Source organism: Ascaphus truei, chromosome 3 (genome assembly GCF_040206685.1).
Source record: "Ascaphus truei isolate aAscTru1 chromosome 3, aAscTru1.hap1, whole genome shotgun sequence".
NCBI lineage: Eukaryota > Metazoa > Chordata > Amphibia > Anura > Ascaphidae > Ascaphus > Ascaphus truei.
In genome coordinates this window covers 73,390,631-73,407,198 of record NC_134485.1, presented here as the reverse complement: position 1 = coordinate 73,407,198, position 16,568 = coordinate 73,390,631, and the positions used below count along the sequence as shown (strand labels likewise).

Sequence of the window (16,568 nt, the reverse complement as noted above, 5' to 3'; positions counted from 1 at the left end):
GCAGGTCCCTCTGTGTGGAGGTTTTTTTTTGTCACTTTCTTACCCACCATACAGTAACTTATATAATGTGTGGCTTAAACCTATCCAAGCATTATATTGCAAAGCCAGTATAACTATCCTCACACTGATGAAACCCAAAAGGAAGAAACAGCTGTCTGTGAGTAGGGTTACTGGCTATGCAATCCTTTAACCCAGGCTGTGCTGAAAAGCTGTGTAATACGACAGGCATAAGCTTATAGGGGTCCATGTTAAAATGGATTTGAAGCAAATGCTGACACTATGTGCTCATTTGCATGTAATTTCCCAGAATCCCTAGCTGCAGTGGACGCATTGTATGCTAGGAGATAATGGTGAAAGGCAGGGTTGCAGTCCTGTCTGACGTGAGTGTGCTCACAATTGGTATTTTTATTTGCAGTTTCCTCTGAAAACAAAGGAGTTAAATGCTGAGGGGTTTTTTTTTTTTGCAAGCTTAAAGCAGCAATACAGTTTTTTTTCTGTCTATGTTTAAAGCACGTGACAATGTATAATTCTACATTCTTATCTAAGCTAGCAATCGTTTGGTACTCCTGTTATAAACCTGTCAAAATCCTTGTGTGCCTAACTAAATGGCCACCTTTTAGTTTCAATCAATCATTCAGTCAGTGTAACTCAGGATCTACAATGTATTCTTATATTACTACGATAACAATATATTGTTACAGTTTACAGGTCACACAGCTGGTAACATTGGCAACAAATTATCACAAACAGGAAAGTGTTGCAAAGATCTTGCTCTGCTGGGAAGGTGGGATAAAGCCTGCTATAGAAATCAAAGGATGCTTTAAAACCCATTAAGAATGGCATTGAGTTCAATAAAAAAAAAAAAAATGTATTAAGTTGTGTCTGATACCAGAGAAATTATACGTTTTAATTTAAAAAAAAACAACACACACATGTAGGGGGGTACTGTGTGAATTGCTGATCAAAAACTCATTAAAAAAGGCATTAAAAGTTGGAGAAAAAAACAACAGTCACTATTATCTAATACTACAGAACTGATTTATTGGGGAAAAAAAAAAAACATCTACCATTTTACGTTCAGCAGCTTTAAAATGAAAAGCTCCTCAAAATGTTCATTCATTTTAGATAAGACCTTTATACAATGCAGTGTGTTACCTCAGGTTCATGATGGGATCCTCATGATTCCCTCTATTCAAGTGAAAATTATTAGGATAGACGAGGAGGAATGCAAAAAGGATTATTAGAATTTCTATGGAATTCTTCCCTCTGTCTACGAAGTCCCCGTTAAAAAGATAAGGATTTTCTGGTGAAGGGAGACCATTCTGCAGAAAAGAAATATAACAGGCAAGGCAACAGAGATGGATCCTCAAAATGTGTTCAGCACCACGTATCTTGATCAAGGCCAAAGGTAGGACCAAAACATTGATCCCTTGGAATAAATATTACTTTTTCCCCAAGACCACGGGAGTGCCACCGTATTACTTTTGAACAGTACCACTTAAAAACATATTTGTGACTTTCAATAAAGAGAAAGCACTCAGCCATATAACTCCTTTCCTAGCGTTTGCTTTATAATTACAGACGTGTTTAGTAATGCATGTGCATGTTGACATGCATGCTTCACTGAGAAATGGCAACAACAATAACATCACAGAATGTTGTAGTAAATTAGGATTTCATCCCTAACTGAGGAAAGATTGCAACAGTCATTTCAGTGCTGCAGTGATAACATAAAAGTTAAGAAACAGTTTTTAGAAAATAATAATGTTGTCATGACAATTTCTTAGGCAATTTTTTTTCCCTTATTTACATCCATATCTTTCTATTTAAAATACTTCATGGAGGATTTTAATATGTAAAGTGGAAAATTAAGGCAATATGTATAATAAAAAGAAACCTGGTCTAGCTAAGGAGGACTTGGATATACCTAAGAAATCTTTTTTCTAGAACTTGTACTCCAGGCCCTTTGGTCAGACCTAGCACTGCCATGACACTGGTAACGTTTTCTATTAGATTTATTACTATTAGAAATTTGATTAGGTTTTGGGTAACAAAAAAAAGAGAGAGACTTGCTAGAAATAATCCTGACACATTAAGCAGTAAAGCTGCAAAAAAAAAAAGGATCAAAACTTGTATTATTCCACTAATGTAAAATCAACATCACCGTTGTTTAATTAATAAATGCTACCATTGGAAAACTTGAAGCTACACTCCTCCTGTACTGAAAGCACATTGTTCCCAGTGTTGCTTGTGTAGTGGCTCAAATCAAATTTTGGCCAAACCAAACCAAGATATTTTTTTTTTTAAACCAAGAGTTTTTTTAAAAAACAACAAAACATTTTGACATTTTTTTTTTAAGAATCAAAACCAAACCATCAGTGAAAGTGCCCAACCTTAGTACAAATTAATTGAATAGTAGCAAAAAATCATATATTTTCCCCAAATTATTTTTGTCCTTAGAGTCTACCAAATGCAATAGCACATTTGCCATTGGACTAAAATGGCTAGTACACAATTTGTTTTTAAATAATGTAACAATAAGCATGTACCTTATAGAATATACGCAAAAGATCATCCAGTTTCCCATGGAGGTCACCTAGATAATGCAAACATCTGTAGCTCAGTGCCATGCAGTAATAATAATGCAACCTATTTATTTAATATGTAATTGTTTATTACAATATATAAACAATATATAATACACAAGGCAAAGAAAGGTGGAGAGTCTTGCCAGATAAATTAGTACAAAGTCCTAAAAGTGGTTCTTCCTCACCCTACACTGTGCCAAAATCAAAAGGTCAGCCCAATAGGTTTAAAATTCATGCACCTTGTTACTGGGCCTGTAATGTTTCACTAATTGCAAAACAGTAAAAAAAATTTTTTACAGCATTCCTTTAAATTAAGGGAGTCTCACGCTTGCAATTGGAATATTCCATTACTATACATTATTCCATGAAATCAACTCAGATGGGTTCTTCCACCTTGATATCAGACTAGCTACTGGTACAGTAACTACTTGCATGGAAATCCAGTAGGTCAACATTGGTTGAATTACGTCTTAAAAACTTGACTATTGCTTCAGGGACTACTCACCACAAATGGTTATCTCCTTGAAGTATGATGTGGATAAGTGCACAACATTTGGAATCTGTTTGAGGAATTTCTGCGTTTCATGAAACAGCTGTAGGACATACCGGGCATGAAGTTGCTGGAAGATAATTTGGGGCTTATTCAACAACGTGCGAAAATCGATGCTACCGTATGGATAGTCCTATTGACTTGATTTAGAATTGGAACTATGACAATAATATATGTCAAACCAGAATTTAGATAAATACTTAATAGTTTCGCTATAAATGTAAACATTACAAAAGTTGAACATTCTAAAATGAGAAACATCATATATCCAGTGTATACTTTTCTTACCTTTAGGGCCCAGAAAGACCAGATCATGGAGAGTAAGATCAAAGACATTAAAACAGCCTTCCACAACATTATCCATGAGCACAAAATACGTTACAGAGATAATCCTCTAAGTATACGGGGGCCAAGTTTCAAGCCTTAGAGGCTTCTCTTCAGGCCCATTCTCACAATAAAAAAAGAAACAAATGTGGTACGTCCCTTCAGGATTGTACTCCGGTAAGTGCAAGTCGATACCATGATCATCTTAACCGTTCACGTGTACTGTATGATTCTTCCTCCTACTTTACATGGATGAGGATTGTCCTATATTACTTTAAATGGCTGGTTCTCCTTATGCTAGTGTACATTTCAAGACTAATCAGTATTTGTACATATTATTGCGATGCACATAACTTAATTGATAAGCATTCTCGCATTACTTATTGGAAGACATTGCTAAAAATTCCAAGCGTTTCCCAGAATATTCCCGGGCAGCTACAACTTGCCAGTTGGACGGGTGATCACTATAAGCAGTTAGATTGCTGGAGAGCACAAATTGCTACAATTCCTGCACTTAATTCTGTATGTCACACGTAGTGCTTTTTGATGGAGGGGGGAGGGGAATGAAACAGATAACGAACTGAATAGAATAGATGAGGAAACAAGGGGTTATGGAGGTATAATGGGGGCAAGTGCGAGTTTGACAAGCAGCGAGACACCCATAGTAAATAAAGATAATACTAGAAAACTTCTAAAGACTAAACCAAGTGGGCGCAGAAAGGAAGGAGCAGATAAGATAATAGTACAGGCTGAAAAAAAACTTAAAAATGCATGCTTGCTAATACAGGGGAACCGCTTCCGGATATCTTGTGGCATAGTCTACCATGACTAGAATGTGTTGGTGGCCCCGTGCTGACTTTGGTAATGGGCCTACCAGATCCATTCCGATACGTTCAAAAGGAACTTCAATAATGGGCAAGGGTACTAACGGACAACGGAATGATTTTACTGGTGAGGTCATTTGACACTCTGGACATGTCTCACAATAACGTTCTACGTCTTTGTGTAGACCCGGCCAGTAAAATCGTGCCTTTATTCTATCAGTGGTTTTCTTTACCCCTAGGTGTCCTCCCAGGACATGGCTATGGGCCAGGTCCATTACCTGACTTCTAAAGGGCTTTGGCACCAGTAACTGCTCTAACCTATCAGGGTCATCTATTTCTACCCTATACACCAAGTCATTGTTGTAGATAAAGTAGGGTGGTGATGGCGTAACCTCAGGATTAACTGGTACCCCATTTATGCTCACTACTGTGGCTTTGGCGTTTACTAGCGTCAAATCGTCTAGTTGGGCCGAGGCAAACTTTACGGGAGCAACCTGTAAATCCTGAAAATCTAGTTCTGGAGTGTCCTCAACCTCAGGTCCTTCACCTGCCATAACCTCTAACACAGAACCAAAGTCTACTGGATCGGGAACCTCAGACCTCAAGGGCACATCCTGAACACAATCAGACTTCCTTTCCCACAGTTCCCAAAACCATGGGAAATCCTGACCCACTAGTATCTCATACATCAGATTAGGCACTACTCCGACCTGATGATGTACTGGGCCGATGGGGTTTTCTATGTACACTCGTGCAGCCGGGTAAGTGCGATCATCCCCATGGATACAGGTTACTTGTAAGGAGACCCCTGGTAGAAACCCAGACTGGACTAGATGTGCAGCGACCAATGTAACTGTACTACCAGTGTCGAGCATTGCACTTACAGGTATCCCATCTATTTTGACTTCACACATCCTATTCCTCTCTAAATGACCTTTCTCTATCACAGTCTGTTTAACAGCAGGAACACCGCCTGAAAAATACCCCACAGAAATGTCACATTGCATTCGGTCAAGGTTCATAGGGCAAACTGCTGCCACATGTCCAAGTTCATGACATTTGTAGCACTCAGTGTACTTCCCAAAACTGGGTCGAGGTTTTTTCTCCAGTCTATTGGAAAGAGTGGGGCTTGAGTCCCTTCTATGGGCCGTGGGATTTCCATCTCCTTTATGGGAGTCTATGAGTCCCTGTGGGCCACTAGGCTGAGGAACAGTCTTACCGGACCTCCTGATGTGCGGGGACCTGCGACCGGGAAACTCGTCGGGACTTGTATTCCGGGCCATCTCCTCAGCAGCAAAGTGGCGTTCCACTAAAGCGACCAACTGCTCTGCGCTTTGGGGGTCATTCTGGCTGACCCACTTCTGGACGGTGCGAGGAAGACCCCGCAGGAACCGGTCTATGACGACCCTTTCGACGATGGCGGCGGCTGTACATTCGTCAGGCTGGAGCCATTTCCGCGCAGAGTGGATGAGGTCGTAGATTTGGGAGCGGGGAGCCTTTTCTGCATCGTAACGCCAGGAGTGGAACCGCTGGGCCCGAACTGCGACAGTGACACCTAGCCGTGCCATAATCTCAGCCTTCAAGGTTTCATAGTTTTCCGCCTGCTCTGGCTCCAAGTCATAAAAGGCCTTCTGCGAGTCCCCCACCAGGAAAGGAGCAATTATTCCAGCCCACTTCTCAACTGGCCACCCTTCTCGTGCTGCGGTGCGCTCGAAAATTGACAGGTACGCCTCAACGTCATCGTCCAACGTCATCTTCTGAATAAGGTGCGATTTTACCTGGTGAGTGACCTGTGGGGCCACACTAGTCTGGGCGGTAATTTTCTCCCCCAAGACTCGGAGCTCCTGGTGTAGGCGAAGTTGCGCCTCGTGTTGTTCATCTTTTAGCGTCTGATGTAGGGACAGCGCCATCTGCTGTACTAACGCTGCAGTACTTTCCATTTGTAACTTTGTAATCTGTTGTAAGCTCTCATTATGGGATGTTGACATCTCCTGCAAACCCCGCAACAGAATAGCAGCATTTTCTATTTGCTTGTACTGGAGCGAGGATAGAAACGCCTCAATTTTCTACTTTCACTGCCTTGTGGACTGCCCGCATTAAACTCCACCAATTGTGATGTCCCCACCACGTTGCAGTTTCTTTTATCCAGATCAAAGGCAGGGAAACGTAGTGTTGATGCACAGGAGGGTTTATTTGCCAGGTACAAAGCAGGAACAGGGTTAACTTTTAAGATAGAACAGAAACAAAAACCTAACTCTTTTCAGAGTTCTGACTAATACAGCTTAGTCCCTAACTACCAGTGGGGAAAACTAAGTTCTTTCCCCACTTTAGACACTGTACCTGCAGCTTCCCTTTGCAGTATCTCACAGGGCTGTCTGTGTGTGTGCCTTCAGACCAGCACAGAAGCAGCACAGGAAGCTGTCTGTGCTGCCTTTTAACCTTGAAGCTCATAAATTAGGGCTCAGGTGAGAGTGAAAGGAACACACCCTGGAAGGTGCTGGGTCCTATGTACCTCCCCTCAAACACCTTTTGCTTCAATATATCACAGTGTATAAACAATATTATAGGCTAAAGCAGTAAAATTCAGGGCATTATTGAAAACCCTGCTCTCTGATTGGTTAAAATTTCGGGCATTATCCACAGTAATGCCCTGAATTTCAGCAACTTGCAAAATGCAGTTTTCAATCTGTTTATTTCCAGCCAATCAGCTTTCAGAACAGCTGAGACGGGGCAGGGGATTGGTTTGAATTAAGTAAAAGCTCTGAGACATGGCAGGGGATTGGTCAAAAAGTATCAGCCACGGTTTGACTCCTCCCCCTCCCGAGCTGACAGAGATTTTCTGAGCAGATTCAGTTGAATTGGGGGGGGGGGGGAAGAGACTGCAAAGAAGTAAGTGTGTTGTGTATAGAGGTGCAGTGTTGTGTGTGTGGGGGGGGGAGGTTGGTGTAGAGGTGCTGTGTTGTGTGTAGAGCTGGGGGGGGAGTAAAAAGTTTAGTAAGTGGCTGCATTTTTTATTGTGGCTGCAGTGTGTGTGTGTGTGTTGTGCTGTTGTATGTGTAGCAGCAGTTTGTGTGAGTGTAGAGCTGATGTGTGTGTATGTGTGTGTGTGTGTGTGTGTGTGTGTGTGTGTGTGTGTGTGTGTGTGTAGAGCTCCAGTGTGTGTCAGTAGCAGTGTTTATGGGTGTAGCATGTGTGTGTAGCAGCAGAGTTTGTGTGTGTGTGTGTAGAGCTGCTGTGTGTGTAGAGGGGCTGTGTAGTGAGTGTAGAGGAGGTGCTGTGTTGTGTGTCTAGAGCTCCAGTGTGTGTGTGTGTGTGTGTAGAGGCACTGTGTTGTGTGTGGTGTGCTGTTTTTTGTGTGTAGCAGCAGTTTGTGTGTGAGCTGCTGTGTGTGTGTGTGTGTGTGTGTGTGTACACAGAGGGGGCGGCAGTGTGTGGATATAGATATCTGCAGTGTAAGAGTATATAGAGGTGGTTTCATGTATTTACCATTTTATTTTAATTAAAAAATCTATTTAACTATACAAAAGTGTCTATTATTTATGAAAAAAGCCTACGTTTAGCCTATAATAGTAATAATCCCCTCAGACAAGGGCATTACTGGCCAATAATGCCTTGGCTGGGTTAAAGTCCCTCGGCTTCGCCTCAGCCTTCAACTCTTCCAGCCAGGGCATTATTGGACAGTAATGCCCTGTTCTTCAGGGATTATTACTTAAATAAAACAGTGTAAGAAAGTGGATAAGTCTCAACCTCTGATGGGAGTGGTTTAGGTTCCCTAAAGAATGCAGTGTTGTCCAGGATTCAAAGGGAGCGTATTATCCGGATTACTCCAAAGATAAGAAAAAGGGACAAATACAGTGTACCACTGTTTGACAAGGCTTGATATAAAAGGAATATTGGCTCCTATAGAATGCCTACTTACAGTGTAGTCAGATAATATAAGCAGTAAGAGATACATTCAGATGACTGGATTAGAATGGTATATTGCTAGTAGGTGATATGGTCTGGTATTTATGCAGTAAGGAATGACTGGATCAAGATACAGGATATGCAGTATACAGGATATATCACCTGATCTCAACCCGATCGAGCATGCATTTCACTTGCTGAAGACAAAACTTAAGGCAGAAAGACCCACGAACAAACAACAACGGAAGACAGCTGCAGTAAAGTGATAAAGAATTAAAGTGCGCAACTAAACAAACACAAGTGATAATATCAAGTGATAAGGTGCATAATTGCACAAACCCTTGAGTATAAACTAAATAGTTTGAGCAACAAATTATCACAGTGTGACAAAATAATTAAAGTCATACAAAACTGTGACCAATCGCTAGTGATGGCGTCTGCAGCCGTTAATGAGGGGGTGGCTCAGCACCCCCAAGCACAGGAGAAATGGAAACAAAAGAAACAGCCCGAGATGCAAATGTTCGTTTGAAGTATATCAAAGTGTTAATACATAAAATTAGGGATAAATATTCTGTGTACATCAAGAGATTAAAACATGAGCATTGATTGTGCAAAGCACACAGGTTACCAGTCAGCAAGTACAGTGCTGGATCCAGGAACAAGTCCCTCTGGTAAGTAACTCGTATGACGTCTTAAAAGTTCCTCCTCTGTTAGTTAGGGCAAGTGCAGCCAGATGTGATGAGCCCGTCTCGGCAGAGAACCTCCCTCGATCAGATGGTCTCCAGAGGATCGAGAGTACCTGATCTCAGGCATACACAGCATTAGTCCTGGGTGTTGGTAATGAAGGAGACAGCTCGACCCTTCAAGTGTGCTCTGAAACCGGCACAGCAGCAGCCGGGAGCAGTCACTTGTATAGAATGCCTACTTACAGTGTAGTCAGATAATATGAGCAGTAAGAGATACATTCAGATGACTGGATTAGAATGGTATATTGCTAGTAGGTGATATGATCTGGTATTTATGCAGTAAGGGATGACTGGATCAAGATACAGGATACGCAGTATACAGGATATATCCACCTGATCTCAACCCGATCGAGCATGCATTTCACTTGCTGAAGACAAAACTTAAGGCAGAAAGACCCACGAACAAACAACAACTGAAGACAGCTGCAGTAAAGACCTGGCAAAGCATCACAAAGGAGGAAACCCAGCGTTTGGTGATGTCCATGCGTTCCAGACTTCAAGCAGTCATTGCCTGCAAAGGATTCTCAACAAAGTATTAAAAATTAACATTTTATTTATGATTGTGTTCATTTGTCTAATTACATTTGAGCCCCTGAAATAAGGAGACTGTGTATGAAAATGGTTGCAATTCCTAAACATTTCATACGATATTTTTGTTAAACCCCTTGAATTAAAGCTGAAAGTCTGCACTTCTATTGCATCTCGGTTGTTTCATTTCAAATCCATTGTGGTGGCGTACAGAGCCAAAATTACGAAAATTATGTCAGTGTCCAAATATTTACGGACCTAACTGTACATATATTTTGTGTGGTAGCTGTTGGGGTTTTTCAGAGCTTGCGGGGTATCTGTGTGTATATTTTTAATTCCTCATTATATATTCTGACAAGGCTTAGCAATAGTGCCCAAAGTCATGCAGTAGCTGCAAAGGCAAACAAGATCTTATCTTGCATTAAACGGGCAATGGATGGAAGGGAAGTAAACATAATGATGCCCCTTTATAAAGCATTAGTAAGACCACACCGGACCAGGAACAATATTTTAGGTGCCCGGCCGACCAGGCGCCCAGGAAATTTCCATACCTGGTGGGCCGCATGCCCAAGTTTCTGTGGCCTGTATGTTTGACAGGCTTGCTCTAGCTCTTCTTATTCAATACTCGGAGGAGGTGAAGGGACAAGGGATAGCTGAGGAAGGGATTAACGCAGAGATGGAGAAGGTAGATTATAATGAACGTGGCGTTGCTGGTGTGTGTGGTGCAGACACTGCACACAGAGATGGAAAGCGACTCTGATGGTGATGTCCAACAACAACTGTCAGTGGTCTTGGTGGTAGCATCAGTGAAGAAGGGGATGATCATAATGGTAGCAGTCAATCAGTCAGTGAGTAGCAGGCAGCCATGGTATTGACCACCACCATTACCACTAGTGCTCCTAGTACATTCAATATCAAAAGTGACTGACTTGCCTATAAACTGGTTATTTCTTTAAAAAAATATATATATATTTTAAAAACAAGCACACACTGTCAGGCAAACAAACTAGAGAGAGAAAGTGTTCCCACGGGCAGAAGCCCTCTGGTCCCACAGGGACGGTTTCGTGAATAAAAAGACATTTTTTTGGAGTTATACCCATAGAATAAATTAATATATGATACAAGGCAACAGTAAATGACTAGCCACAGTGACGGGTACCCAGCACATAAATGATGAAAGTGAAAAATGTAAAATAATGCGTTGCTGATCATGCGTAAATGTTGCAAATAAGTAGCTTTGTAAAGTGTGCTCGGCAAGTAACCAGTCATATGCTACAGATCAGAGCTTTCCTACTGATCTAAAATACCTCTGCTGTAAACATTGGTGGCTACGGTGAAAATCCCTAATAGGTAGGGTACGCCTGTATTGGCAGTACCAATAGATCTTTGTTTCAGTATATGTGAATACTCTATTATAAGTATAAGTGGCCAGGTAACCACAGTCATACAGTATGCTGGAAATCAGAGGCTTCCGTATGAATCTAAAGTACCTCTGCTGTAAGCTTAAGGGTACAAGTTTGAGGCAGCAGAGGTATATGTCCCTGCTGTGTAGGGTACACCTATATAGGTATCCTGTTATGCCTGCAAACATACCAATTAGTTACGGTATTGAAAGGGGTTAACAATATAGACGGCACACTGCCAGGGAATAGCAGCCAATGTCACATAATTTGTCATCATCTTCATTATGGCCCTTACAGTGGCATGGGGGGTTATGTGGAGGCAAGGATAATTTATATGCCTCAGAAACAGCATATCACTATGTTACACAACATAAGGCTGTTGAGGTGGAGAAGTATGATGAATATGTTGTTAGTGGTGGCGGAAGGCAGAACTGGCAGGAGCAGCAGAGATAGCTCAAGCAAGGGGAGGAGCAGGACAGCTTCTTCTAGAATGCTGCTTAAGCCAGCAGCAAGTACATATAGGTCTTTAAGTCAGGGCATGTTTCTTCAATTCATCTAAAATCAAGAGTTTGGAGTTAACACAACAGGGGTGCAGTCACACGTTTTTTGAGAGATGCCATTGTGAGGCAGGGTTACTTATGTGCTTATAGGGCACATGGAACGTAATTATAAGACGTTACAACGTTCGAAACGCGTTGGATGGGTCTTTGTCACATTAAAGTGCCCTTTTAATTCATTTTTTGTTTTTGGGTCCTTCCTGCTCCGTTTTTGCTTGTGCGCGTTTTCCCTTCTTATTTACCTTATCTGCAATACATTGGAAGCTGCACGGCCTGCCTACCACTTCAAGGGAATGTGAGTACTTGAATTATTCAGGGGAACCTGCCAATGAGACTGATGGTAGGTGGGCAAGTACCAGCTACCACCTGTCTTCAGGAGGATAGTACCCATACCATTGGATATTAAGTACTAATATCATTATTCATTCCGTATACCTTGTTTAGTGGTTTGGCATATTTAATTCTCATATACCTGCATTGGAGCGCTTTAGCCTATTTCCATCTTACATTGCAAAAGAAGTGAGAAGGGTATAAGCAGTAAAACAGTTGTGAGGATGGATTGCTTCATTTCTTTTAGTCTATAATGTTACTCAGAGTTTGGTGTTGGTAATGAAAGAGAAATAATCTATGTGGGCTGCTCCAGCGCCTGTTATTAGCAGTGGGCAGTACAGGCATGGGGAAAAGGGACATGACAAAGATGTGGTCACATTTATTGTCGCTTCCTGAGTAGCAAATTAGCCAAAATGCTTGCAGTTGATATGCTGCCCTTTAGCTTTGTGGAGGGCAGGGCCTTTAGGCTGCATTTAAAATACACCGAATCTCGCTGAGGAAAACTAGTAGGGAACATTTTTCCACAAAGGCTGTTCCTCACCTGTACCTACAGGTTGTTGAAGTAGTGAGCCAGGCTTTTGATACTTCACACATGTAATTTGGGATGTAATTTTCCCGACCCCCCTCTCTCTCTCCCCATTCACCTCTCTCTTCCCCTTCCCCTCTCTACCCCCTCTCTCTTTCTCCCCCATTCACAGCAATTCGCCCCCCCTGCACACGAATGTGGCCCCACTCCCTTCACAGCTCCGGTCCCCCCCCCGGTCACAACTCCTTTCCCCCCCCCCCCTTCACAGCTCCGTTTCCCCACACGCACTCTCTGTCTCTCGCACACGCACACGCACTCTCACCGACATGCACTCCCTCTGTCTCTTGCACACGCACTCTCACTGACACGCACTCTCTGTCTCTCGCACACGCAATCTCATTGACACGCACCCTCACTGACACACACACGCACTCTCACTTACACGCACTCTGTCTCTCGCACTCTCACTGACACGCACTAGCTCTGTCTCTCGCACTCTCACTGACACACACACTGACACACACTCTCTCTGACTCTCGCACTCTCATTGACACACACACTCGTGCGCTCATAGGAGGGGGGGAGAGCAGAGGGGGGAGAGCGGATGGGCAGCAGTGAGTGCGGGTGGCCAGGCGGAACCCCTGGGACTGCTCCACGGAGCCCTGGTGGAGAATGACTGTGTATATAATGATGTCACCCTGCCTTGCACTCAGAGACCGCGAGAGCCAATGAGAGCCAAGGCCCGACCTGTAGTCAGGCAATGAAAGCCAATGACAGCCAAGGCCCGCCCCGCAGTCAGCCAATGGGAGAGCTTGACAGCCAATTACATCCAATGAGAGAGAGCACAAACCCACAGACAAACATCCTGACAGCCAAACATTTCAGTTTTATATATATATAGAAGATAAACTTGGTCACTTTCCCAGTGGCACCCCAACTGACACAAATAAATATATAAATAATATTTTGGGTCTGGGTTTTGAGCTTGCAAAGATTGTGCATATCTAATTTACTGTTTGATTGTTACCACTCATTGGGTGTGCTTTCCTCTCCCTTGCCAAAGGGGACTGTATGTGGCAATAGTAATGAGGTGAGGGTGTCAGCCTCAGCAGCACTTATAGGAGTCATGCTACCCTACGGTGTGTATGCAGGGTTTTGATCAGAAGGCCCATAAAGTGGCTGATATTCTTTTGAAATTACAGGAGGTTATTGCATGTTGTCTTTCTCCGATAGGCCTCAAGGTTTGGCAAGTGGCAGCAGATAATGGAAGCCAAGTAGTTGCAGCATTACATCAGGGCAACCTGATTCATGTTCCCTGCTTTGCCCATGTACTCATCTTGATAGTTAACAGTTTCTAAGACCAGTGTAAGGAAGTGCAGGAAATATTACCAGCATCCCAAAAAAATGGTGCTTACTTCAGTTGCTCCTACACAACTTGAAAAGTCTAAAAACCTGCCGAGCCACAAGCTCAAAGCTGAGGTACCCACACAGCAAAACTCAACAGTGTACATGATAGCGTGGATCTATGAGCAGAACAAATGAGTGAATGATTACTGAGAACCTCAAGCTCTTGCAGGGGAATACTTGTTGCCCATCCAGTGGCATCTGTTAGGCACACTTTGAGGGCTAATGAGGCTGTTTGGGTAGGGTCAGCACAGCCCTACACCCACAATAAAGGTTAAGCCTGCATGCTGCCTCTACCTGTCAACAGGATTATCAGCAAAGTTATACTGTCAAAATGGTATCTGTTATAGGCAATAATAGAACATGTGTGGATCTTATATGGGCTTAGCGGTATATCAAAGGTATATGGAAAGTCCAAAACACAAGTGTGTCATTCCAAAGAAGGCAGTAAAGTTATAATTAATAGGTGATGATCCCATGCTTTCACAGGGCATCCTCACTTTGGCAATACTGAAAAAGCCCAGTCACAGCCATGTAGCATAATGATAAACACATGCCTCAATACACATGTATGCAGATGACACAATCCTGTATGCACACAGCCATAGCCTCTCTGACCTTCAACACATACTTCAGTCTGACTTTTTGAGACTCGAAAACTGGATTTCCCAAAACAAACTGTTTTTAAACACTGACAAGACTGTAACAATGGTATTTGGGACCAAGACTAAACTTGTAAAGTTTCCAGTGACTGAGCTCCTGATTAGAACCAACGCTAAAACCACCCTAACACCTGCCACTAGTTTTAAATACCTGGGCTTATGGTTTGACTCCCACTTAACATTCGGGATGCACATTGATACCCTGACAACCAAGACCTATGCCAAACTAGGGGTACTTTACAGGAACAAATCCTCCCTAAGTCTCCTGGTCAGAAAGCGTATTGCACAGCAGATGCTAATGCCAATTATTGACTATGGAGACATAGTATATGGCTCGGCTCCTCAAACCCACCTTAGCAAACTTGACACCCTCTACAATTCAATTTGTCGTTTTGTTCTCCAATGCAACTACAACACACATCACTGCGAAATGCTCAAAGAACTAGATTGGTCATCACTAGAGTCTAGGCGCAAAGTTCACCTTTCCTGTCTCACCCTCAAATACTTTCTGGGCAAGCTACCCAGCTACCTGAACAAGCTCCTCACCCCTACCACATGCAGTACCTATCACCTGAGATCAGACTCCAAAAGACTATTCATGGTCCCAAGACTCAACAAAGTATCCGGACGTTCCTCCTTCTCCTTCCGTGCACCCCAAAACTGGAACAACCTACCAGAGACTCTCATATCCACCACCAGCTTAAGTTCTTTCAAATCTAAGGCTGTCTCACACTTTAATCTGGTCTGTAACTGTTTCATACGCTCATAATATATATTTTCTTTAACTGTGCATGCAATGTCTTGTATATAAATGTATACCTTGTTCATTTATGTAACTGTATTTGTAACCATGTATTATTTGTTTTACTCTGTGCCCAGGACATACATGAAAACGAGAGGTAACTCTCAATGTATTACTTCCTGGTAAAATATTTTATAAATAAATAAATAAATAAATAAACAATGTATCCAATGGTATAATAGAACCAAGAACCATTATTCCATATCCGGATCGTCACCAATAGTTTATGGTGTGGAGTGATCATAAAAATCAGTTTTGCTACCTTCAGCAGCAGAAACAACGAACATCAATAACCGCCACAGGGTTATAATTGTGCGGCCAGGAAGATGAGTTACAGGCTTATGGGTCTTGGATAACATGTAAATAATGGGTCTTTTGTGATGTTTTAGTACGAGGAAAATGAAACATTGACCACTGTTAATAAACACCGCTTTCACAAGAACACAAGAGTGCTTTCTTCTTTCATTCGTACTGTACTTGTTGCCACTGTTAGCGTGTGCTAATAAACACACTGTTTGTTAACCCGTTTTCTGACTGGTGATTACTATCCAAAGATAGTCTAATCAACCTTGTACTTGACAGGCTGCCAGTCTGGTCAACTGTGACAATGCTGGCATCAGCCAAGTCATCCCAAGTTTCTACTAAATAGGACCCTTGTTTGCATGCGGCAAGAGTGTGAGAAAAAAAAGATAATGCTGAATTGTTAAGGCTGGTAGATGCCATGAGAAATGATCCCTGTGTAGTATTTGTGAAAACTAAGGCTGCGGCCTCGCTGCCGCTGAGCTCGCTCATGCTTGGAGAGCGGTGATGTCACCAGCTCTCCAAGCATGAGCGATCGCTGTCCTGCAACATTTTTGGAGCAGGAGTGGGGGGCGTGGCTATTACGGGAGGGGGTGTGTCATTGGCTGTATAGGGGCTGTCTGTGTTTCTGTGTGTCTCTCTCTCTCTCTCTCTCTCTCTCTCTCTCTCTCTCTCTCTCTCTCTCTCTCTCTCTCTCTCTCTCTCTATATATATATATATATACAGCTAAACCCCGTTATAACGCGGGTCTCGGGGTCCACCCCGAGACCACCGCGTTACTAACGGGGTCGCGAGAAAAAAAAATGGCCGCCGCGCTTTAGCGCATATTCATCCCGCGGGACAGGAGATGGGAGCGGGCATGTCCCTCCGCTCCCCGCTTCCCCCTGTCACCGCGGGACAGGCCGCGGGGCAGGAGATGGGAGCGGGGATGTCTCTCCTGTCCCCGCTTCCCCCTGTCACCTCGGGACAGGCCGCGGGGCAGGAGATGGGAGCGGGGATGTCTCTCCTGTCCCCGCTTCCCCCTGTCACCTCGGGACAGGCCGCGGGGCAGGAGATGGGAGCGGGGATGTCCCTCCTGTCCCCGCTTCCCCCTGTCACCTCGGGACAGGCCGCGGGGC

At 43.1% G+C, this 16,568-nt stretch overlaps 1 protein-coding gene across 6 annotated transcripts in view; it reads right to left on the bottom strand.

Moving 5' to 3' along the window:
* The window catches only part of PPEF1 (protein phosphatase with EF-hand domain 1), a 138,606-nt gene that overhangs the window by 36,721 nt on the left and 85,317 nt on the right, over nt 1–16,568 (bottom strand). For all 6 annotated transcript variants that reach the window (XM_075594287.1, XM_075594284.1, XM_075594283.1 and 3 more), the window contains exons 6-8: nt 3,094–3,208; nt 2,550–2,596; nt 1,156–1,322 (exon numbers count right to left, since the gene is read on the bottom strand). In XM_075594287.1, coding sequence (XP_075450402.1) covers nt 1,156–1,322; nt 2,550–2,596; nt 3,094–3,208 — 329 coding nt within the window. The remainder of the gene's footprint in view (nt 1–1,155; nt 1,323–2,549; nt 2,597–3,093; nt 3,209–16,568) is intronic.